Below are 25,542 nucleotides of genomic sequence, written 5' to 3'. Positions count from 1 at the left end.
GACGTTGTATGTCTAAATATTTTACGCTCTATCAATTGATCTTACAATATTGTCTCTTCTTTACAATGAGAAAATCACATTAGAGATTACTATCAATTCAGAATTTTTCGTACCAGCTGGCACTAACATTATGCCAGAAAATATAAAATGGTATCAGTTGACGGCAGCCATGAACAGCTGGTAGTTATTATGGATCTTTTTAAGACATAGGTGGTCAAGCTGACGTCTATTGCGACAAAGTGAAGTTATAAGCCGTCTCAATTTTTCTCTCTCATCTTATACTTTTTCAAATTTTTTTGTCACTAATCCAGCAAAAATATGTGTGTAATTTTCATTTTTATTAATGGTGAATGTAATAGTCCAACAATTACTTAGTTTACGATAGATAATATGCCCACAGTTTACTAAAGCTAACGCTTAGGTTTTTTGAATGAGCCGCGCTAGTATGTAAACATATCGGCGAACGTCGTTCATCTGTTAGTCCACGGCCGTGTTGTGACAGGTGCGATAAGTCAGGAAGGAGAGGAGCGCACTTTAGTATTTCGATTTTATATTCTGGTAGAATGTTTCCGGAATGATTTAAGTACGACATGAATGCTGATGTAAATCAGGCAGATATTGAAGGACCTAATTAAAATGGAAACCCCGGCTGTCCTTCTTGACCAGTGGACCAAGTATATTTCTTCTGTAAGATAATGATTAGTGTTTTCCTTGTCGGTGTCTATTCTTGAATTATTTCTGGTTTCATAAATGTATTATTTATTTATTTTGAGGAGTACTGAGAGTTGTACTTTCCGGCGCATAATTGGCAAAAGTGGAGGTCAATTCATACATCTTCAACACCCGTTTGAGTCTATTATATTTAAAAATCAATGAAATCTTGGGACATACTACGGAATTTAATGTTCTTTACTGTCTATCGTCGATCTGAACTGTCGCTTGAAAAATGTGATCGTAAATTTTTGCTGTCTAATTAGTTAATTAAACGGTGTACGTCAGCGGCACCGTTGGTTCAGGGTGTGAAAACATTTTTTGTACCTCTTTTGCCTGTTATTGTAGGCAATTTTTATTTGAGAATAAGTTACTTAGTTAGTTTATTTTATTCCAGAACGACGAAAAGACGTTTCACAGTTTTATAAATGATTTTGTGTCATACTGGGAGTCGCAGTTAAATATCGAGTACCATGATCCCATCGCACTGCCTTCTTCATGGATGTGGAATCTCTCTTCGTCTGAAGTCAAATCGGACGATGGACCACACCTCTCAGCACTTCCCGATGAACTGCTTCCAGCCCTTGCGAAGTTCATCTTCTTAGCCAAGGATGAAACAGAAAAGGTTACATATGTGTTTGTTTTATAAATTCATGGGTGACTGATATGAACTTGAATTTTGCTTGTAGTTTCCGTTGATGTGTATGATGTTCGTTAAAAAACGTCATTGATATAGAGGTGCTGAATTATTGGCGAGAATATATGGAATTTTATTTTTAGTGTGTAAATAGCAATGATGGTTTATTTTTGACAAATATTTGGGTTTACAATGGCTTGAGTACGAATTAATGTGCATACTCAACACCCTAGGATGGACTGGATGTTGAAGGATTGAAAAAGCTGGAAAAGATTATCAGGTGTCTGATAATTATTTGCCGCAATTTTGATAATATACCATTCGTGGCCTCATGTGAATATGTCAGCTTAATTGTGGGAATAGCAGCAGCTGTCATACACCAGGTATGTTTCGGTCCTTGTTTTAAGTTGACCTTTTCTTTCACCTTAAGCTTAAGTCGTATGATGAGTCTGCGGTTATATAGACATTGGTCTTTCTGCCAGTATCTATAGATATATTAATATCTATCTAATGTATTTTTCTTTTTGCCAACATTGAAGGAATTGTTGTGCTCTAAGGATTTTATTCATTAATTAGAAATGGTAATGTGTCATAAAATCTTTAGGTTTGTGGTTGCAATGATGAATCCTCCTCCTAGAAAGAAAGATGAAATTAACCATTTCATGTCTTTTTCACATTTATGCTCTTGAATATCTATAAGTCTGATTTAAACATACTCTTGGCTTCAGGATGTTGATGTTTTTGAAATAAGGTGAAGGAGTTTAAGTTACTGTGGGACTGTTTCCTCACCTTCTGGTGAAAGAGAAATCTCCGTGTTAATACCACTTTTGCTTTAATCTCATTGTCCTTCATCACTGGCTTTGATCTTGGCAGTTACATGGAAGAAGGGACTTCACTGTCTCTGTAGTCTTGCCCCAGTGAAGGCGTTTAATTATTAATGAGCATAGTTGCCTCAACACCTAAAGCTTTCTTGATTTATTTTTCCATATCTTTATGTAACCTGGTGCCATTTGCAGAAATGTTACAGGAGTCTAGTAGTCTAGCACCAAAATTCCAGCAGTGGTAGGGGCCGGAAAAAATTACCATTCTATCCAGTGTAAATTGGGCACCCAAAATCCAGCGCTCTTAACATCTTTTTTTTAGTCACAGGATTGTAAAATATCAAGGCAATAAAATTAAGGCATAGCCCTCTTTGCCCCCCCATAGATCCACCACTGATTCCACCTACCATGTTGTGGATACTATTGCATTTTTTATATTTATAGTTTCTTCTGATAAAAATTGTCTCATCTGAGAGACAATTTGAAAATATCAAAAAGAAATTTATTATTGGATAAAATAAGTAGTTATTCTCTAACCATTTCAGCCTCCCTTTTCTCCCTTCAATTTAAGTTTTTCCAGGAAATTTTATTTGAGTGTTTTAGTTGCATTTTAATGGAGGAATACCTATCATTTTGGGAAACCTACAAGTTGGGTATTGTATTGTGGATCTACATTTGTCTTTATATAATTGGTCCTTCATGTTGACTCACTACTTGACAATTATTTAATGTTGTCATTAATTATTCCCCTAGGAATTATCCGAAGAAGGTGCAAATGAAGCTACAAAGGAACAACTCAGAGTGCCCAGGGCACAATTTTTATCCTGTTTCTGCTGCTTTCTGGAGTGCTTGTATGATCCGTATTTGACATGGAGAGATTTCATAAAGGGATCCCCACAGCCTGACCCTTGCAACCTCCCCCTTCACTCTGCTCTTCTTCATATGGAGGTGATTCCATTCATATATGGTAAGTAGGTGCATCAATATGGCTCTGAATGACTCGTCGCTCAATGCATTGATGTACACAATTTTGTGTGTCAAGCCCTAACAGCTTTGTTGGAACTCAATGTGACTCGTCTAAATGCATGAACCAAATGAGAAGATATATTTTACCGCAATTTACGCGGCAGGATTTGAAATATTACATATAGCGCAATGTTGTGCTATAGAGTAGGTTTGTGGCTCTCAACCGGCTGTGGCTTAACTGAAGTCCTTTATCCCTCGCGTTGCCATCCTTGATGGACCGCATAACATCTAGTACCATGAGCCTCGATACAATGGCCTTTTGAATCAAGGAACCTGGATAGCGTAGTGGTCTGCGCAGGCACAGTGGTCTGGGGTCTAGAAAGCCAAAGGTGCATTTCTCTGCCGTGCATGCGGCAGGATTTTAAATATTACAAATATAGCACAAATGAGAAGATGCTCTATTTTCTGGTCGTGCATTCTGATCAAGACGCACTAGTTTGATGGTTAGGCAGTTCACTTTCACATTCCTTCTTTCATTCATGCTTTCGTTCATATATTTGCCACCCTCAGTGGCTCCGGGGTAAAAGTCCCCAAATGCTAACCTAGAGGTCGCGGGTTCGAATCCCACCTGGATGGTTTGACCACCATCCAGGGCATGGATGTATGTGATTGTCAAACAAGTTAATTGTAAGAGAGGACCATCTAGTCCTAAATTTGCTTGTGAAATAAAGACGACATTATTATCATACTTGTGCATGTTGTGTGACCAGGCCCTATGCAATGAAATGGATTATTCTAGCCATGAAAATATTTCCTTAGTTACAAGATTCCGTAGTATGTATTTGTTAAAATAATCATCTCAAAAATGTTTACGAAATTGGATGTCGGAATAGCCAGCATTTTGGCAGTTAGCAAGTGGAATTGAGTATGAAAAATGTTAACTGTATTTTCAGTATCTTAGCTGGAGCTAAAATTTTCCAGGATATCTAATTTTCTGTATGAATACCTATTTTATGTATTACTTAGATGTTTCAAGGTTTTTTTCTCAATCTTTGCTATTCAATTGTTTGGGTGCATGTCACCCTTCATGGAGCCAATCATTGGTACTCTGCCCTTGTTGCTTTCTTAAAACTCTGTGAGGACTTGATAATTTGACTTCTTTCTTTTTCAGATTGTTTCCAAACATCCATGATGAAAAAGATGCCCTGGCTATGTAGTGATCTCATCCACATTCTTGGAGGAACAATATCTGCTGCTCAGGTAATGCAATCTTCTAATTTGTCTGCTGGAGAATTTAAGGATCTCTTCATTGAAGTGTTGATGAATAGTTTAAGTTATGGTGAATTTTTTTCTTTGTCTGGCTCATGATCACTTGGCTGTTCCACAATAATGCTTTCAAATCATTGTGTATAAATACGTAAACATTTGTTAAATTCAATTCAGAGTTAAGTAATGTGCTCAAATTTTGCATTGAAGACGATTAGGATGTTAACCTGATATTAAATTAGAATAGTGAATGTAACTTTTGCAAAAAATTCAAAACATTTTATCTTAATCCCAAGATTTCTGGTGTGTGCTATGGTGCTTTTGCAAAATTGTCAGGAGCACAATAGCTCTCCTTACATGATTCAATATTTATTAATTTTATTTCAATGTAATATATTAGTATTGTTTGAATTTATTACTGACATCACACTATGTCAAAAAAATTGTCAGTTAATATTTAAAAAAGAGGAAACCTCAGATAATAAAGGTATCTTTGAATTTATGAATATTTACCTTCACCTGTATTTGAGACATAATGTATTTTTTTCCTAAACTACTGCGAAGTCATCAAAAATCGCCCGGCAATATTAACACAGTACCTAGAAAATAGGATGGTACTCTTAAGGATTAACTCAAGGTTCACTTGAAATGTATTAGTTTCGGTGTTACTCAAGTAGAAAATTTGGTGTTAGGCATGAAGAAATACATTTGCTAGTTTCTTGGTGAAGTGCACCCAACCTTTTTCTATTGTGTCTACATTAAAGCAGTTGTGGAGCACAGAATTCTTAACTGCATCATGTGCTGGTATAAGCAGATATCCTCAGTTGTTTTCACTGTGGATCGTCTTATAATCCACTGCATACCCAATGGGGTTGCAGAGTGCAATATATCTTTCATATTTGGTATCCTATTGATTATACAACCCTAACTACACTATCCATTGGGAACCTTCCTAGGTGTACGAAATCAGGGCATGATTCCAGAGGTCACAGTTAATATAGCCAAGTAATGAGTAATAAGGCAAATTAGTGCAAAAATGACAAATGAAACTTAGGGATTTATAATCGGCAGATAAAATGAAGTTCTTATTTCTTAACGTTAAATGTAAAATTTCAAGTTTTATGCATCCTAAACAATCGAAACCTAAGTTTTTCTTCTCAATCGCTTTAAAATGGCGTGGAGGTGCTGTATCATGTGGTTTTGATTTTTGATATTTTTTTCTACTTAGAGTTAACATTACACCATTTAAAACAAAATTTTCGGAGTCCATCGATAATTATATTTACTCTGTTGTTGTTGTGAGGCCAAGATCATGTTGATAATGTACTCAGCTGTCGTCATGGTGATGCTCTTTAAAATTCTTTCGTGCACAGTGACTTCTGTGGCTGTTTAACTCTTTGCCATGAAATAAAAATCTCAGAACTAACGGTACTCTGGTATTGGTACTCCTACAAATCAAGATGAGAGCAAATTTCATCTGATCTTTGGACGATTTTACATAAGATTGAGATTGTCTGCATTGTGATTTATTTCTTTGGATTTACACTCAATATAATAGTTAATTAATAATTGATTTATAATTGTAACATATAATATTTAAGCAAGGAAAAAATTCTTTTTTTGTCATGCCTGATTAAGTCAAACCCTTGCTACATTTTTCTGGCATAGCATCTGTTGATCTTCAAACTCTCATGGTATAGGTTAACTATGAAATCTAACAATGGTGATGGTTATGCATAGTTGGTGCTAGTAATAGTTAAGATTTAAATGAAATTAAATGGAATTACTTAGGTGAAATAAATGCAATGAACAAGTTGAATGACAGAGGTTCCTTGAAAATATTTTGCTGTATGTTTCCAGTTACCTCAGGGTTAAAATAAAAGCTAAACCTTGACAAAATCTTTACAAAGGTTTTCTGAATCCTATGATTTGACCAACGAATAATGTAATAGAGTGTGTCAATGTATGAAAATATTTCTTTGCAATTTTCAGAGTGCAATAGAATGTGTAGATCCTATAGCAGTTGAAAGAAGGCAAAGTTTAGACAGTACAAGTCATTCCTTGTACACTGGGGTGAGTGAATTCGTAGGATTGCTTGGGATGATCTTGTAATTGGCTGCAAACTAAACTTAGTTGAAATTTATTAGCCAAATGCATGTTTTGCACCCGTCACATTGACCACACATATACATAGTTTTTTTTGATAGAATACTGATGCATACTCTATTGCCTGTTTATCTCAGTCCTGAAGAGTGGCATTTTGATTTTGTAGTGATAAATTAAAGAGAACTGCTATTTTTCATCTGTAGTGTTGCATTTTTGACTGGAAGACTTGTATAAACATTAAATGTTTGCTCATTTCTATATTTTTTACGCATAATATCCATTTCGTGCACATGCTTGACTGCTTTTTTATATTTCTTGACCTATGCTTGGCTTTTAGAATTACCTTGAAAATCAATGTCTTTACTTTTGTAAACCTTTAGTGGGAATGATTTTGGACCTGAAATAATTATGCCATCCTTAACTCTTAATTTAAATTTTTTATTGAATGTATTGCAGTCACAGAATGATGTATTTTGACACTTTTTTCTTCTCTTAATTTAGGCTTAACTTTTTGATGATATATTTGTGGTATTATCTCTAGTATAACAGAGTATAAAAGTTGAAATTGAGAGGAGACTGAGAGATATGTACATATCTTGTTTCTGTAATAGGCTACAAATAAAAATATTGATATTCATGTTTTGGGCCATGATATTTTATTATGTTTCTTATGCTCTGGCCCATTATTTTTGTTTCTCTATTAGTATTTGAGAAGGGTGATTTTTTTCAATGAGGTTTTTTTTTTACATAACCTTATTTCCTCCTGTTTGCGTCATATTTAGATATGTATTCTTATGGAGTTGTCACTTTCAATGGTATTTACTGTTTTCCTTATGGAGTCTTTTATATAAGTAATTTTTTTAACCCTTGTTTTTTTTAAGCTTTTTAAATACTTTATTCACTGGGTATTTCATTTTAACTAAAATACCAGGATATTTTCCATAACTATTTGCCGCTGACCTTCAACATACTAATAGAAACTTTTCTATTTTCTCGGTAGATGTCTGAATTATTTGTGATATTGGTGCCATTCTCCCTAGGCATGGTTTTTAATCCTTTTACATAATCTGGAAAAATATTTTATACATATTATGTGGTTTATGATTTTTACAAAATTATGCTTAAATAATGAACTGTATTCTTATAGATCTAAAGTCTATCAAGTACACATTTGGGGCATCACACATTGAAACATATGCTAAGGGAGATATGTATGTCTTAAACTGTTTCTTTATGCCCATCTGAATGAATTTCATCCTTTTAATTGGATGAATTATTATTTCTCTGAATGATACATAATTTTCATTTTTCAAGATTGTTTTAATTCATCATCTGCATTTTTGGTCCTAAACCTATCATGAGTATTTTTTATTTAGTAATAATTACCACATTATAATGTATCTCCACATGGTGTGAATTTCCAGTATCTTTGTTGTGGTAGTGAGGGCTCACAATTCTTCAATGTCTCTTATAGTGGTAACAAGGAATTATAAATATGGTGATATTAATTTTTTTTAAGCTATTGATTATTACTAAGCTTTATCGTATACTCCTCAACAGATTGAGGAAAGTACAATTTGGAATACTTAGGATTGTGGCCCGTATTTTGTGAATACCATTTTGGTGTCCATATATTGTAGCAGGTTAGATAAATGAGGATCTCATCCCACTAGGTCTTAATTAAATATTAACGTATGTTAATTGGCCTCAAGCAAGTTCTCTCGGCACTTATTTTCCTGTAGTGGTTATCTATGTCTTCTCTTGTCAAGAAGCCTATAAAAATCTTCTCTCATGCATTAAATGTAGCATTTTCAAAGACTTATATCTAAATTTGATCATCAGATATGTCCCAAAAAACTAAGGGAAAAATTTGAAAAGCCTTAGGTTAACAAAAAGAGCTGCAAATCTGGAAATAATAAAATATTTGAGAAAATATTTCTGCATGTGAAGTAAGTGGCAAGCAAGCATCATGTGGCCCAAATTATATCTAGTTGGTCGTTAGTATATTCTATTTTTCTAGTTGGTTGGGACAGGTGTTTGCTTTTTGACTTGAAATGCCTCTATTTATTTTCCTTGGCTTTGCGTTATCAATTCATATTTTCATAATCGTGTCTTTTCGTATGTTAATTTGAAGCAACCCTGTTTTTGGATATTTTTGCCTGCATACATTGTAATTTTATTTTGATTGATAGGATCATTGAGTGTTAACCTTATTTTTTCCAGTTGATTTATTTAAACCATGCATAATTTTTTTATTTCTTTCATTTCGTCTCAGAGACTTATACATTATAATTGAATTAATAATTGACGGTGTTTATTTTAGTTTAAAATTTAAAGATCTAAATGGATTTCTTCAGATTATTATGGATTTTGAATGCCTTAAATCCCTGAACACTTCTCTGTATTTTTTTATCTTTCATTGTGGCAGTATATTCTGTTTTATTTTTAAGTAAATTAGAAAGTAAAATAGTTTTTTCTTGTATTTGAATACTTTATTGCAACTATGTATAACAATATTTTTGAAATGCATGATGAGATAGTTGTAAATATCACTGTAAATAATTTTTCAAATTATTTTGCTCTCCTCATTCATAGAATAATTCTGTAGTTGAACCCCCATGAGTAAAGTGTTATTCTATTTTTTCAGCACAATGGATTACGTGCAATATGTCCAGCAACGATTAACATTTTAATGGATGTCATAGCTAATGCTGATGCTGATGAGTCTGTATGTGCTGTGGCATTTAAGTGTTTCATCATTATGGCTCATGTTCTTCAAAAATCACCTCCGGAAGAGGTTAGTGCTCTTCATACATAATTCATTTCATTAGGTATATCTGCTTTGCTGTACATCAGGTCGCTTGATAAAACTTCCCATTACCTCCAGCACCTTTTCTCTACATTTTATCACTGTTTCAAAGTACCGTATTCCTCCGAATATAGTCCCCCTCTGAATATAGTCCACCCCCCCCCCTAATTTAGAGGCTTCAGTTTTGGGAAAAGTTAAAAAAAATGCGTTTGAATATTGTCCCCCCCCCCCTTTACTTTTACCATGGGCATTTTTGGAAAAAAGGGGGGACTATATTCAGACATATACGGTACCTTTGTTTGTTTGGAGATGTACTTAAATAGAGAATTTTATTAAATTGAATGAAAAGTATTCTCAAAATTCTGTGTTTGAATTCTTTCTGCATTTAAAGGTCCATGTTATTCAATCCTTCTCTGAATGATAGAACTAACAGGTAACTGAACTAGGATTTCGATTCAATTTTTATTCATTTTTTTTACAGAGACAAGTTGAATTGGGAATGATATTGCAGCTCTACCATACCACTATCAACACTCTTTGTACACAGATGAAGACTTATGAAAAACCAAAAATTTTATTTATTTCAATTTCTACGTTAGGTTCCTTACTAGATGTGTCTGATAGAGTTCATAGTCCTTTGCAAGATTCCCTCATCAATAGTGGTTTTCCAGAACTCATCGTTTCTGTGCTAGAAGAAAATAAAGTAAGTTGAAGTAATATTTATGCTGCTATCGCCATATCAGGTGTTTATTCACCTCATTGTGGCTTTTTAAAATGTGGGGCAAATATGGTAATTGTGGTAATAAATATTAGGGGATGCTGAATTCATGCTTGTGTCTTGAAAATATTTCATTATTGGTTATTATTATGCTATTCCCTCTTGAGTGACAATGATTATTTATTTTTTACAATTCAACTTCTATATTATCCTGAAGGATCTAAAGGAAAAGCTTGGTGATTATGAAACTTCTTTTCTAGGAATTTTCTTCGTCTGCTCAACAAAAATTAGCTGTGATAAGTGTTAATTCTTTGACTAAGTTGCTCTCAGGAAATGTCAGAGGAAAGGTTGGTATCAGTTGAATTTATATTTTTGAGTAGTTGGATGTACCCTGTAATAGAATTTAAAGAAGTTAATGCAATCATTGAATAATGCAATTATGTATATTCACTTCTTAATTTTGCCATTATTCCTCATAATTATTTTCTACCTATAACATTATGATTTTCATGACATCTTTATTTACCTCTTAAAAATATATTTCTCTGTTGTATCTCTGATGATTTCAGGAGAAATTTTCAAAAGCTGGAGGCTATGACCAATTATTTAATGCATTACTATCGATTGGGAAGCCGAGTGATGATCTTTTGAAAGCTCTCTTCCTAATGGCAGTTGATGGAAGACTCCAGAATTATCTGCAGGTGACTACTTATTTGTTGACGGCAGAGTTTTGGCTTTCAAAGAAGCTGTAATAATTGTAAATATATGTGAAGAAAATGAACACAATACATTCCTTGTGGCATCTTGAACTAATTCAATTTCAACGAAGTAAATACTAATACAAATAGACTTGTAGAAAAATTGCTGCATAAAGTTTTTTTCTAATGCCCTATTTTTTATGAAATTATCCATCGCATTTATTTCTAAAATACGAAGAATTGAGTTAGCATTGAGAAGTTTATGTCCTTTAGTATTCATAATTACTCTTTTAGAATCAAAATTCTTTGAAAAAGTTATTGTTCTCGTAAAAAATCTGTTAAAGTGATAAGTTGGATCAGCACAAAATGATAGGCTTTGGAGTTCTTTGCAACATGAAATAATGCAATTATAAGAATCAGTGACAATGAGTGGAGGAAGATAATTATGGAATGGTTATTATTGCCATATTTGTGTCCCTGTAAGTTTAAAAAAATATATATTTTCTTACTTTTCTTGCAGAACATTGAAGTGGTCATGTTTTTACTCCAGAACCTGAATGTAGTCGAAGCTTCCAGACAAAAGAAAGTTTGTTCTTCCCTTCACCAAATTTGCATTTCTCATTTTTTAAGGTAAGCTAATGGTCGTTCAAAAGCATGCTAATGAAACTGCCAAAGGCTGTTTCTGGTCAAAAGAGCAATATTGGTGTCCTTTGCATTTTTAATTTTTACTTATATTATGTATTGGGATAAATAAATGCTGATGAACCTTTACATTGTATTGCCATTAGCAAAGAGAAGGCTTGCAGGAATGGAGTGATCAGTGGAATTTGCAAAGCTCTCTCGTGCCATGCTGATGTATTGAGCCAGGAAGCTGCTGTGGAACTGGTAGCATTTTTAGAGGATCTTCTGCAGCATACTGTTACACCTCTTGAATTGAAAAAATTGTTCTACCTTCTTCGACCCGGTGAAAGTAATTCAGACCAGTTGGTGAGTTTGTATTTTATGGTCCTCATTCTTATAACCAAGTGATGTATTTCATGCAAAAGATCCACAGAGAAAAAATCATCCGCCTTGACCGGGATTCGAACGATTTCCGGTTGAGTGCTTTAGCATTTCAAGCTACCAAGGCATCATTCTTCCCTGTGGATATTTTTGGACACTACCGGACTAGGTGTTCCTGGACTGCTGAGCACCTTGTCTGGTATTGTCCAAAAATATCCACAGGGAAGAATGATGCCTTGGTAGCTTGACTGGCTAAAGCACTCGACCGGAAATCGGGGGATCCGGGTTCGAATCGCGGTCAAGGCGGATGATTTTTTCTCTGTGGATCTTTCGCACGATTGTGCATTGCAGGTGACTCCCATATAAGTTATCACCGTAGCTAGTCCCGGTATACTTTAAACTGATGTATTTCATGTTCAAGATTGATTTTTGATATTTTTTTTCTACAGTTTCCATATAGAAGTCATGTGCTTCAGGCTTTATATTCAGCTGCTAGGAAAGGAAACCATATAGATTGCAACTGCTACTTGGATGTGCAGTCGGACACAGGTAATCATGACGTGCATGTACATCACTCGAGAATTTGTTTTGTGTTCACTTTTCAAATGCTAAGAATTTTGGTGAAAGGCAAGAGAAATGTGGTACATACATAGTTGTTATTTCAGGATTTTTAGTATTGCTCTAAGGTGGCCTGAAAGTTGTGTGTATGGATGCATTGTGACTGCAGCTGATATGATATGGCTAATCACCCTTTGAAATTGTTTGCCTTTTATGATTAAAAGTTTTTATTAGGGATGGTCGGATCGGATACCTCGGATCCCAATATCCGCGGATACTGCCCTTCATCGGATACATCGGATCCAAAGTCGTAGAAGACATCAGATCTGGATCCGAAATTTTAAATAATAGCTTCAGTGAATGCAATGGCCCCATAAGGGTGGAAAGAGTTCCGATTCTATCTTCGAATGCGCTGTCGCATGTGATTCATTGTCCTACTCATGAACCGTTTTGTTTAAAAGCTCTCGCATAGGTTACGCAGGAGAATTTCAGCCGTGGAAAATAAAAAAAGGCAAAATACGACTGGCACATAGTGTGACTCTTCCCAAGAGATTGACCAATCATTGGGGGAATCTCAGCGTCAGGAATTTGAAAATGCATTTGGATCCGAAAATATCCGATCCGAAAGATCCGGATCCGAAAATCAAGGATCCGAAAAAAATCCTGGATCCATCCATCCGTAGTTTGTATCTTTGCAGGGCAGATCAAGTCCTGCCTATAAATTGTGTTTAAGTTACATATAATCACTGGAAAATACTGTGTGAAAAATGGAAGAAAAAAATGTGAATCAGTTTATTTGCAGTGGGTTCATACCCTGTGTAAATATTGTTTCATTAACATGCAAATCTTATTTCAGATGGCATTGCAGTACCGGGCATTAAGAAGTGGCCAGGGATTGGGAATTGCTTGGCATTTCATGCATGGGTGCGCTTAGAGGCTCAAGAGAATAATGGATCTAGTACAAAATCAGGCAGGCGTCAGCTTTTCAGGTAAGGTCTTTGCTTTTGATTCGAGTTTTATGCTTGCGACTATTGAGGCATTTCATTTCTTTAAACATGTATGTTCCCTTTCAGTTTTTACACCAGTGGTGGCTCTGGCTTTGAAATCTTCTTCGCCAGCAGTGGTGATTTGACAGTTGCCGTCAGTTCAAACAAGTATTACTCCGCTGCGACTGTGTCTGACATTCCCCTAACTGATGGCCAGTGGCATAGCCTTTACATTTGTCACATGGCTGCCAGGTAATTGCTTTAAAAAAAATATTTTTTTACTGCAAATGGATTTGTTATTTATTTGTAGTCTGATTAGATACAAAGTTTTATTATGTTGTAACAACTGGCATTCTTTTATTTTTCTTTAGGAGACCCTTTGGCCAAAACCACTTGACAGTTTCCATTGATGGAACACAGCGATTGAGTGCATGCTTAAAGTTCCCTTCATTAACAGATGTGAGTACAGGAATCTCAATTTATTTCCTTAAATTGAGTTACATATTTTATACTGGTCAAAGTGCATTCTGCAAAAGGTGCCTTCTACTTGAAATCACTTGCAGTATAGATATAAGGCTGGTAATAATAATAAATTTTATTGATCCTAGGACTTATCAACATAAAGTGAAGGACAAGTCCAATACATAATAAATGTACATACAAAGTTAAACTCTTCTCTGAGATTAGATTCCTCAATAAACCTATTCATGCTATAGTATTATTTATTTACCAGGAAAATTTTCAAATTTGACTTTAATGATACCCTCATAGGGCCATTTTTAATGCTTAGAGGCAAAGAGTTTCATTTCTTTGTTGCCATCTGATAGGGGCTTTTATTGTTCATGGCAGTGCAGTAGCCATGAATGACTATCTCCACTGTGGTGAGCGGTACGACCATGCACTCGCAAATTGGTGGTTAAGTCTGTTATATTATCTTTAACCCTTTCACTGCTATGAACGTACCTGGTATGTACGCACAGCAGACTGCTGTGAACGTACTTTTTCCTCCTCCCTGCCATGCACTTTTGCCGAAGCACTCTGAAAGGTTGCTAATCCGGGACCCTATCCTCGACGAGCTCACCCACACTGGCCCCTCTCTTCGACCCTCCGAGCGGGTGGCCTCCCTCCCAAAAAGTGACCGCTCTGACTGCAATTTGAAAATCAATCAATCAATCCGATCATCAAAAAATGATTGTTTTCATCGCACTCCTGCCAATCAAGCAATCAAGTACATCTTTGAACCGTGTTTCTGTGATGAAAAATAATGATGAAACGAAAATGAAAAGGAGACTTCGTTGATTTCCACAGATTTATTTCGTCTGTACGACATGTTTCGAACCATAGAGGTCATTATATGAACGATAAATATATATATATATATACATAAAATAGAGGTCAGAATATGGACCATAGAGGTCAGTTGATAATGACCTCTATGGTTCGAAACATGTCGTACGGACAAAATAAATCTGTGGAAATCAACGAAGTCTCCTTTTCATTTTCGTGTATTAATTTCCACATAGTTGAGCCTAATACAATTGGACGAAAAATAATGGTTTTGTTAACTTTGCTAAAGTGGCCATTTTCTATTGGTCCGTAGCCACGTTTTTAGCAAAGTTAATAAAATCGATATTTTTCATCGCATAAACACGGTTCAAAGACATACTTGATTGCTTGATTGGCAGGAGTGCGATGCAAGCAATCATTTTTTGATGATCAGATTCATTGATTGATTTTCAAATTGCAGTCAGAGCGGTCACTTTTCGGGAGGGAGGCTGGTATGGTCGATGAGAAGGTCCTGCGAGGGTGAGCTCGTCGAGGAATGTGTCCCGGATTAGCGACCCTGTGGAGGGTATACCACGCCCATTATTGAAGTACCTGCTCAATGGGCCCACGAAACGCATTTTAACCTTTTCGCCACATGTGAGGAGAAGGTTTTCGGAGATTGAACAGCAGCGAAAGGGTTAAAATACATTCTTTGGTGATATATATACAAAGAAGGTAACTTAACCCTTTGTCAGGCCATTATTGGAATAGTTTAGTTCAGGTGCAATGTGCCTGACAGTCACAGATGTGAAAAAAACATTATTAACGCTTAGCATCAGCTCAGTGGTACACCTCTAAAGTTTAAAGCACCAGTATTAGCGCAGTCGAACACTTCCATTACTTGGAAGTTTCCAGGGGGATCTTTACCTCATTTCTTATTTTTCTCATGTGCATTGAAAAACTCAACGAAAGCCTGTGGACATTCCCCAGGAAATAATTCCATAAGACAAAATGTTGAAGCAAATGTGTGTAAATGCATGCTCTAATTTACATAATTCACTTGCTAATAGAGTGGAGAAAAATGATTACCTATGTATTTCTTTATTGATTATTTACAGCTTGTGAAAGATGATAAATTTGTTTTCTTAACTTTGATTGTTGTAATTTTTATATTATTTTGTGAGTCTTTGTTAATGTGTAAACACTGATGTATAAATTTGAAATTTCATGTGATAGCCATACATCTACTGTCATATTGGATCCATTGTGCAGAGGTCAGGTGTGGTTGGTGGAAAGAAAGTCTCAGGGAAAGGGGAAAATAAGGATGAAAAGGAAAGCGATGCACATGTGCTTCCCAAGGCTATATATTCATCACTCACATATTTGGTAAGTTTTTATTTTCCTATGAAGTTATTCTCAATGTTATTTTACCAAGTTGTTCTGTTTAATGTTTGATTTTAGTGAGCTGTCATTTTTACAATCCACAGCTTATGGCGTGAAAAAGTAGACCCAGGTCTGACAATTTGAAAAAAATCAAATCCTCCCAAGCATTTAAAGATTTATTAGTGTGGTAGTATTTGCCTATGGAGTCATTGCAAAGGGTAGAGATTTTTATTGATCAGAATGACTCTATTCTGGAGGACCAGCCTTTGTTCAATAGACATAAAATCATGTCATCGTATGACACACACTCACTTGACATGGTGCACAGTATGCATGTCCCTACGTTGCTTTTCTCCATCCTTCCTCCATTGCTCATTGGCTTTGTCTCATGCCAATTGCTGCTTGTTCTCCTGCTCATGGAGGATTGGTTAGGGAATGGGGGAGGGTTTCGAAGATAGTGTGATCAAGCAATCTACTACGTGTGTTAAGTGAGTGCCTTGTACCCGATGGGTGTCGTCAGGGGAGGCATTTTGCCATGCTCACACTCTTGCTATTCAGTTGTGTTCATTATGTATCTGTATTGAATATGTTCCTATTTATGTAAAATAATGCAGTAAATTTTGAAAACTCCGATGCAATTCCTCTCTCTCTCAAATGCATACTTAATACTTTCCAAGTAGTAAGTGTTCGTGGCCATTATTATATTGTATTATGCTCATTGCAGGTAATCTGAGTCAATAAAATAAGGGCCATATTTCAACTTCCTAATAGATGACGCTGGAGTTTCAGGCTCGAATCTGGGCTAAGCTGAATGATTTTTTCTTGGTGAATTTGATATTTGGTGTAAATATCCTTCAATTTTCCTTCAATCAGACCAATATCCGACACCGTGGTCCTCACCTCCAAAATTCTTCTCACTCTGAAGTACTGTCTGCCCTATCATAGGTCCCACTATCCTCCCGTAGGAATTTTCATGATATTTCCTTCATTTACAATGCATTAAATGGCAAGTTCCGATCCTCAGAAATGCTGCCTTTCTTTTCACTCCACATTCCCACCAACTTCCTCCGTAATAACCACCTACTACACCAACCTAAATTTGGTCTTTCTCTCTCTCAGAGATCACTTTTTTACAGACTCCCTACCTCTTTCAATGCCATTTCAACTACTCACCCTTCCCTGGATCTTTCATTACCCATCAGATTATTCAAGAAGCAGCTTCGAAAAGACATCTACTGAATCCCTTTTTTTTCTTTTTTATATCCTTTTCATAGTTTTTTTATAGTTTATATTTGTTAAAGCTGCAGATTTTATGTTGTGTATTCAATGTAAAGGCCATTTTAGCTGTTTTTGAATACATAATTCAATAAATAAATAATTAAATTACATGATATCCTCACAATTTCTCAATAATCAATAAAGAATAGCTCTTGATGCACTGAATTTTTGAGGCCTTTACTTTGTAGAATTCCATTTTATGGTTGGAAGAAAATTACTTTGCTTTTCTACAAAACACACACTTTATTGCCGAGTGTTTTGTAGAAAAGCAAAGTAATTTTCTTCCAACCATATCCATAATAGCTCTTGATATTTGATGGGTACTTAAATATATTTCCTGATAGAGTATGTATTTATGTTGTTGTATCAAGTGGCATCTTCAATATCACAGGTTCCGGGATTGATGCAAGGGCCAATTGGGTCCCTCCATCCTCAACAAGATCCACCTCACGTGAAGAGTGTTCCAGCTGGAGCTCAAGATTCTGTGTGGGGCCCGCCAACATGTTTGAAGGGGCATCTTGGCCAAGTTGCGCTGTTTCACGATTGTCTATCAAATCACCAGATCAAGATGTTGCATTCATCTGGTGAGTTGTCTTGAGATGTTCAGTAGAGTTGGGAAACAAATTACCTATTAGGTGGCGGGATTATGTAAAATGAAAGATTGATTTTATGAGTGCTGTCATGGAATAATGAATCACGTGCTTTGTGGTGTGCCTGTATATCTTGACGTGTATGTTATAAATGGAATAGAAAACCCTCAATAACTCCACATAAAAGTTATGGAAAAAACCGATAATGGGTTGTTTTTCATGTTTGGGGACGAAAGAGATAGAACACGGAAGTTTATGTAATTTTTTGTACTTAAAAAGATAAAGAGGAAGAATAAAGAAAGTAAACGAAACTGTAAATAGTGATAAGATAATTAATTCTATCGCTACAATATGATAATCTTAAGGTGTTAGATAAAACCATTTATTTCACAGTCATTCTTACTTTCTAGTTTTATTTAATTGCCTTGCCATCTGGGGATTTGATTTGATTTGTTTCTTATGCATACCTGGCCCAGATGAGGCCACAATCCAGCCCCCTCTTCCTATAGGCCAAGGCTCTCTTTGCAAAGATATCAGTATGGAAATAAAGAAATACAGGCATCAGTAAAAAATTAATAACTTGGATGAAAGGGCTATATTTGCATTTGCTAACTTTTTAAGTTGATTTTACAGACAAAATCTTTCATTTTGTGGGAGTTTTTGTGACTGGCACACGCAACCTCTATCAAAATTGTAAGATGATTTGCTGCTTTTATTTGGTTTCAAACATTTTTCACGGAATTACTTATGTTTTCCTATTTGTCCCTATGATTTGCATTCAACTGGGCAAAATCATTCTCCAGCTTGCTGTTAGGTGTTACCTTGCAACTGGGTGGAAAGTGATTGAACTCTCCATGTGGCACTGTGCTGTCAAACTTTGCTCTTCTTTCCTAATGAGAGCTGCTGAAAATGACCCATAGAAACTCTATGAGCAGGGATGAGCTGGCCTCAGAAATGACTAGCCTAATGAAATGCCATATCTGTCTTCAATGGAGGGGATTAACACATTCGATGCAGACCCGATTTTTATTAAAGTTATCAAAATCGGCCGTTAAAATATGAGAGAAAAACAGAGGAAGGTTTCCACGCCATAACTTCTGTTCAAACGCTGCTTTTTACAAACAGCTCACATGGTTCAAAAGAGGGAAGCTTGCTGGAGGCCTTACGCACGATCGGAAGACCCGGACGTGGATATTAATTACGTATGGATGCGGAGAAAGGGCTCCCGGCCCAACCAGCTGAGCACGTCAATTGACATGCTATGTATCTCGGCTTGGGATGGGACGACGGTAATTTACTTGCTCCGGACTGAATATGTTAATGGGGGTGGGCACTGTGTGCAGAAATTCCACCAAAAGAGATTCTCGGAAACAGGCAAATCCATGGCTTGTTTTTAATCTTTTTAGGCCATTTCTTTGGCAACAAATGGATTAATTGCCCTTGCACCTTTACTTTAAATAGTTATCTGACCTCTCCTTAAGTCTCCTCAATACTTTTCAATTTGGTTTAGTCATCAGCAAATGACTGAACACTTTGCCACTGAATGTGTGGAGACCTTAGTTTTGTGTATGTTTTTTTGAACTTATCGATCATTTTGCAGGGCCAGACTATTGGGCTGTTAATGCAGTGGATGACACAATGGAGCTCACAGACTTTACCAACAGGCTAGTTTTGTGCTATTCTCCTAGTGCTTGCTGGAAACACAACTGTCCAGACCTTGCCCCTGGTGGGAAACACAATGGCCACGTTGAAGGAACCTTATGCTGCACCCAAACTGTAAAGGTAAGCATTTTACACTCACAGTCAGTGATTAGTCTTCAGCCTGAATCACAAGATCCTTTTGTCCATCTTTTTCAAAATGATTGCTGAAAAATGACTGTTTTAGGTGGACAGTGTAGCATGAAGTTGATGACAGTTTCTGTGGCATTGCAACAAATGTTTGGTTGGGTTTCTAGATTTCATCTGTGTTAGCTCCTTGCTGCAATGAAGCAAATGCGGAGAACACTGGAAAACCTTCTTAGTTATGCAGCATATATTGTTTACCATAGATATTAATTTTTAAAGGAAGAGATGTTATTATTTTTTCAAATAATTTCGGGAATATTTTCTTCTATTGGTATCTCATTTTGCATCCTCCTGTTTTTTGTACCATTTTCATTTGGCCCTGTTTATTTATGACTCCCTATGCATACAGTTTTCTGCCTTTTATCTCTTTTGCATTATATGTATATGTATACATTTTTGGGGGTCCTTAGAAATAAGTTGAAGGGAATTTCACTGTATCTTTATGCATGTCAATTCAGAAACAGAATATCATCGTTTGTGTATTTGGTTCATAATTTTATTCACGTGAGATGCATTCATCTGTTTTTAGGATGCCCTCAATGGAATTGGTGGTGTATTGGTCTTGCACCCATTGCTTGAAAATGCAGTGGTGAATCTGGATAAAAATCTAGATGAGAATATCCCTCCAACTCCTTCGCCTCGACTTTCTCAGGAGAAAGACAAAGCTGGTTCTGAAGAATTTGATGGTTGGGAAGTTCTGCCACATAGTTCATTTTCTGGTATTGCATGTTTTTCGTACCCTTTATTAGCATGTAGGTTACTTTTTTGACGAAAGAGATTATTTATTTGTTTATTTTATGTTCTCCCAGTATATTTTGGAAAACATTTGTCCATGAAAGATTATAATTGGCCAGAAAAAAGTACCTAACATCTCTCTTACGATATGAGTCTATAAAAAATAATTGTAATAAAATTGCACTAATGGCAAGGTTACAATGTACTTAAAACAATACAAATTAAACTTCAATTACTTCATTATGTGAGATATGTATCCTTATACCTACTCTATTATGATATGTTGACGTAGATGTAGTTAATAGTTGTAGCTACTGTCAAATAGTGAATATTTTCAGAAGAATGGAGCCCATCGTCATAGAATTTGTTGGGGATTTTTCATTTTGTTGACATACCACTTACCCTCTTCCTGACTTTTCTTGGATATTACACTATTACTTATATCACTGCTTTTAAGTAATAGTGTAATATCCAAGAAACATATAATGGAATACCACAAAGTTAATAATGAATCAGTGAATTTTATTTTTTTAATCATTTATTTTTTTTCTCTTCCTGAGATCTCGCAATAACCTTGGAGAATGTATTCCTATGTGATTAGTGTTTATGAATAGCAGTCAAAGTATAGAATTCTAATTTCTTTCATGAATTTTGGTTTATGAGTGAGGGCATGAAATAAGTTTATGAATATCTGTTAAAGACATCAAATTCATGATGAACTACGTTGACACTCTAGTGCAGATTCGTTGCCTACCCAAGTTAGTAAACAGAAGTGTTTTCTAAGTGTAGTATTCTTTGCCCAACCTGGACCTTGAGTTTCATTTGACTTTATTACTGTGCATACATCTCATTAAGTTTGGAATATTTCAATTGAGTATTTCTCATTTTTCAGACTGGAAGCTTGAACAAAACCCTGTTTCGGGGTATCTGACTCTTCTACGAAACATCATCACCCGAAGTGCTCTTAATCAGGAGAGTGTTCTGAAAAGTAACTCTTTAGCCATCATTGGATATCTTTTGATTAAGGTATTGACAGTGTTTGGAAAAAATAATAAGCATCAGGGACTTGATATTTTGAGTTTAGCTTAGTCTGGTGTTACAAGTTGCAGGCTGAAGCCATTTTCTTGTGTTCAATTTATACAAGAATATTATTTAACCTTTGAAAATCCTGTATGTGATAATTTTGTCTCGTAATTTTGTACTCTAGTAGGGTAATATTGAATTCATGTTTCCTTGTTAAGTTATTTATTTATGGAGTTGAAGTTTTATAAATTTGTATTGCCCGAAATTGTCAGTAGCATTATATTATGTAGTGTTAATGCCAAACTCTTTCCAGATAAAGAAATACCAGAAAAATATATTTTTGTCCGTTTCTCTCATAAAATGGCTATGAGCTTCAAAATATCACGCTTAACAATATCTTTCCATCTGTATGAAATTTGGTTATTCTGAGTGTTTTCTCTGATACCTAATATGTATTTACTTAATAACTCTCATAGTTGCATAATCATTTTTCCACAGACCAAGGCAGAGCTGATAGATGTAAATGTGCTGATGGCAGTACAACTGTTGGTAGAAATGGCTCATGATTCACATTCTGGGAAAGGAAATCCTGGACCCTTATTGCAAGCCATTCATCGGCATCTCTTGTTTGATTTTCGTATATGGTCGAGGTCACAATTCCAAATACGCATAGGTATGTATAATGCCAATCACTTCTTCTTCTGCACCATCTGAGTCACATAAAATATTTCATTCACAGAGTAACCAGTTCCTTCACTTTTGTGAAATATTTTAACCTAAAATTTTTTGCAACCTTTTGAATCTTACCCTTCAAGGGTTCTTGTGCCCATGTGAGCACAGCTGCAATTGTCTTTAGAAATGGTTGTTGAATCTAAATAACATTTTGTAGAATGTAATACCCCCACTTTAATTGTTGGTGATATATTGATCATTTCCATTCTATGGCAATAGAAAATTAATTCACTCATAGTCAATGGTATGGAGCAATGTGTCATTATAGATTCAGCCCTTTGGAAAAGAGAGTAATATTTTAAAAGTATCTTTGAGAAGTACACCAGACTCCAGATTATCCGGGTTGGGGATTATCCGTGCATGATTTTCTCTCTCACTCAATTTTTTCCATGTTCTTTATTTAAAAAAATAAAATCGGACACAAAATCATCGGAATTACTACATTAATGCAAGGATACACCGGGCTTATTATTTCTTTTAGAATCCCCTTCGTAAAACGGAAGTGATCACGCACTAACTGCATTCACGGGAGTACTGTGTTTCTATTTTCCAAGCTTCGCAGTGCGCGATCGCACTCTATGATCACCGATACACGTCCCGCAGCAGTTGCAACCTGGGTAACTTGTGCGAGGTGCAACTGTGTGGCGTGGTGCCTGACAGTGTAGTTTCCAACGTCGAGCAGTGGTTTTGAAGCATTTGTGCAAACCACTTTACTGTACACGCGATCACACAGCCATGGATGTGTGGTTTGCAAAACCAGGTCTTACATGAAGCATTAATAATACAAGCACAACCATGTTATTGCCGCTAAAAACAAAAGATCATGAACTGGCAAAGAAAGCTCTCGTTGAGGCCAGGAAGTACTCTAAAATAACGGAATAATGCATAAATAAAAATATATTGTTTGTTTTGGGTAAATTATGAACGTTGCAAGACATTTAAGTGAAAGTTTGGGTTATCCGTGTTTTCCAATTATTCGTGCCGTCTCTCCCTCCCCATCATTAATTAGCCCATTGGGATAATGGGGAGTCTACTGCGCCAAGTGTTTCTTGTGTGCTATCTGTAATTACTGCTTATCCTTATTTGAATTTCAAATTTTGAATCTATGGCCACCTTGTGTATTCTTAATGTTAATTAAATGAATGTCTTTCTCTGGCACCCCTCTTGAAACAGGCCACTTGCAGTATGTGTCTACAGTTGTGAAAGAAGACAGACGCTACTTCCGAAAGAATTACGGTGTTCAGTTTCTCCTCGATGTGATTCGAAGGCATTACAATTCGGAAAGTATGGTGGACACCAGTGAAGATGGAGTACTCTTATGCGCTGAAGATCTTTTTACAGTGAGGCGTGCTCTTCTTGGCCTAATAAAGTATTTCATGCAGAAGGATGTCAATGTGAGAGAAGTGTATTACCTCCTAGGATTTCTTGTATCTGTTCGAGATGAATCTCTGGTAAGTCTTCATAACATCTTTTTGTGGTTTCAACGTGACTACGCCATTAAAAGCGGACAAAACACCTTTTTTTGTGCATGCTATTATTAAAAAAATGCTACTTTCAAGGGTAAAATACGTGGGTAGTAATTTTAATCCATTAATGAAAGTATAAGTATACTTCCCAGATAGCACAAAGTAAGAGAGTTATCCATTTCTTATGGTTTTCTTATGGAAAAATTTGATAAGCAGCTTATCGTAAGCTAAGGGGCTTATATAAGGCAAGGGTAAGATTCTAGGGAAGAATAAGTAAGAAATGCCATCAAATATCCTCAGGCAACGTAAGCCGCTTCTGTTGGAGTGGCAAAGGCGGCTGAACAGCGTACTACACATGCTACGCGGCTCATCCCGACATGAATTTAAAGCCTACCGGTGAAATTGAGCGAGTCTTTATAAGATTTTAACAACTGATAACAAATTTTCCCGTAAATAGAAAAAAATTAACAACTGCAAGCGACCAGCTGGTGAAGATATAAAGCATAATACAAGCACTTTATCCTTGTAGCGGAAAGAAAAAAAATTAACTCCAGGGAGAACCGATTTTATGACCTACGGATCCGTAGCTCTGTATGCTATCTACTACTACACGGCAATTGATGAGTGCAAGAGGCGTAGTTACCACTTTAAAATCCAATTATGTAGAATACCTTTGCTGGTATGTGCATGAAAAACTGAAATTATTCAAAGTCCACACAATATAACATGAATTTTAATTTATGGCCTGATAACGCGATGAATACGATATGTTTATTAGAGATTCCTTCCGGCATTTTTATATTATTCTATGTTGCTATTCGTGTGAAATTATGTGTTTTTCTTACGACCGTCATTTCGCCATCAGTTCATAAATGTGAATGATTTTCAAATTATGGCTGTATGATGTTATTTCTACTCGTTTTATAGAAGTGTCATGAATGGAAAAATTATTCTCATACCTTAATGAATACTCTAAAACGATGGAATAAAAACAGCATCTACGGAGGTGCTCAAAGTTCGGCCTCTATTTTGTCATTACTCTGGATGTTTGTCGGCCTGGCCGTAAGAAACCCATAACAAGCTTACTTGATAAGTGCCTTCATAATTTCTTCCTTTCACCTCATCTCAATGACTTAAAATGTGCTGGCTGGGTTGTTCTACTGTTTAGTCAAGGAATGCATGTTTAAATGTACACTTTGTCTCTGCTGTATTTACTGACTATAAGTTTATGTTCATCACATATTTTGACTTCAGTGATTGGTGAAATAGGCCAATAAATTAATTATGTTGTAGTAGGCAGGTTGTGCAGATACGGTGGCTATATCATTGCCAATTTGTTGTGCACTGTATGTTATGTGATTTTGGGCTGACATTACTTTACTCTTATTACATTTTATCTATGTTTTTTCTGGGTATATTAGTATGATAATTAATTAAAATCTGTAGAATTTGATATTGATTTCCATAGCATAAAACTTGGATAGCTGAATTTTATCAAATGAAGAATTTTACCTTTCATATACATATGGGAGAAGAATAGAATAATATCATATCTACCTTCTTTATTTGAAATAACTACCATAATTGCCATCTGTTGGTTATATTATTTAGTACCTAGTACATTTAAGTACCCAGTACCATAATCTATTTCAAAGAAGGAATGACTGGCATTTTTTTAAACTTATGTTTTAAACTATTTGTTTAAGGTTTCTGACTGCTTGGATATGCTGATTTCAATTGTGGGAAACAAAAAGTGTAGAGACCAAATATTTCTACTTCTTTACGAAAGACATGCTGCTGACATTTTGTATGGCCTTATTGTGGATAAAATATATTCCATGGAGCTTAAGCAGAAAGTTTTGAGGGTAAGAAATATATGTACTTCACATTAAAGTGAAGTTTCAATGTTTTTGTTTAAGATGTTTCATGTGGAAGAAAAGCCATAT

General features: G+C 35.6%; 1 protein-coding gene across 1 annotated transcript in view; it reads left to right on the top strand.

Annotated features, from left to right (window-relative positions):
- Nucleotides 1-510: 510 nt before the first annotated feature.
- LOC124165711 (neurobeachin-like protein 2) overlaps nucleotides 511-25,542 on the top strand; it is a 196,352-nt gene continuing 171,320 nt past the window's right edge. The window contains exons 1-23 of the mRNA XM_046543198.1: nucleotides 511-687; nucleotides 1,109-1,336; nucleotides 1,582-1,731; nucleotides 2,923-3,136; nucleotides 4,307-4,395; nucleotides 9,155-9,304; nucleotides 9,798-10,019; nucleotides 10,295-10,381; nucleotides 10,604-10,735; nucleotides 11,253-11,362; nucleotides 11,521-11,719; nucleotides 12,184-12,283; nucleotides 13,149-13,281; nucleotides 13,366-13,530; nucleotides 13,650-13,737; nucleotides 15,781-15,930; nucleotides 17,597-17,789; nucleotides 19,396-19,577; nucleotides 20,170-20,359; nucleotides 21,268-21,401; nucleotides 21,897-22,071; nucleotides 23,304-23,581; nucleotides 25,303-25,461. Coding sequence (XP_046399154.1) covers nucleotides 637-687; nucleotides 1,109-1,336; nucleotides 1,582-1,731; nucleotides 2,923-3,136; nucleotides 4,307-4,395; nucleotides 9,155-9,304; nucleotides 9,798-10,019; nucleotides 10,295-10,381; nucleotides 10,604-10,735; nucleotides 11,253-11,362; nucleotides 11,521-11,719; nucleotides 12,184-12,283; nucleotides 13,149-13,281; nucleotides 13,366-13,530; nucleotides 13,650-13,737; nucleotides 15,781-15,930; nucleotides 17,597-17,789; nucleotides 19,396-19,577; nucleotides 20,170-20,359; nucleotides 21,268-21,401; nucleotides 21,897-22,071; nucleotides 23,304-23,581; nucleotides 25,303-25,461 — 3,579 coding nt within the window. The 5' untranslated portion in view covers nucleotides 511-636. The remainder of the gene's footprint in view (nucleotides 688-1,108; nucleotides 1,337-1,581; nucleotides 1,732-2,922; nucleotides 3,137-4,306; nucleotides 4,396-9,154; nucleotides 9,305-9,797; nucleotides 10,020-10,294; nucleotides 10,382-10,603; nucleotides 10,736-11,252; nucleotides 11,363-11,520; nucleotides 11,720-12,183; nucleotides 12,284-13,148; nucleotides 13,282-13,365; nucleotides 13,531-13,649; nucleotides 13,738-15,780; nucleotides 15,931-17,596; nucleotides 17,790-19,395; nucleotides 19,578-20,169; nucleotides 20,360-21,267; nucleotides 21,402-21,896; nucleotides 22,072-23,303; nucleotides 23,582-25,302; nucleotides 25,462-25,542) is intronic.

This window comes from Ischnura elegans, chromosome 9 (assembly GCF_921293095.1).
Source record: "Ischnura elegans chromosome 9, ioIscEleg1.1, whole genome shotgun sequence".
In the NCBI taxonomy this organism is placed as follows: Eukaryota; Metazoa; Arthropoda; class Insecta; order Odonata; family Coenagrionidae; genus Ischnura; species Ischnura elegans.
Note: the sequence above shows the minus strand (reverse complement) of the source record. Positions and strands in the feature narration are given on the sequence as shown.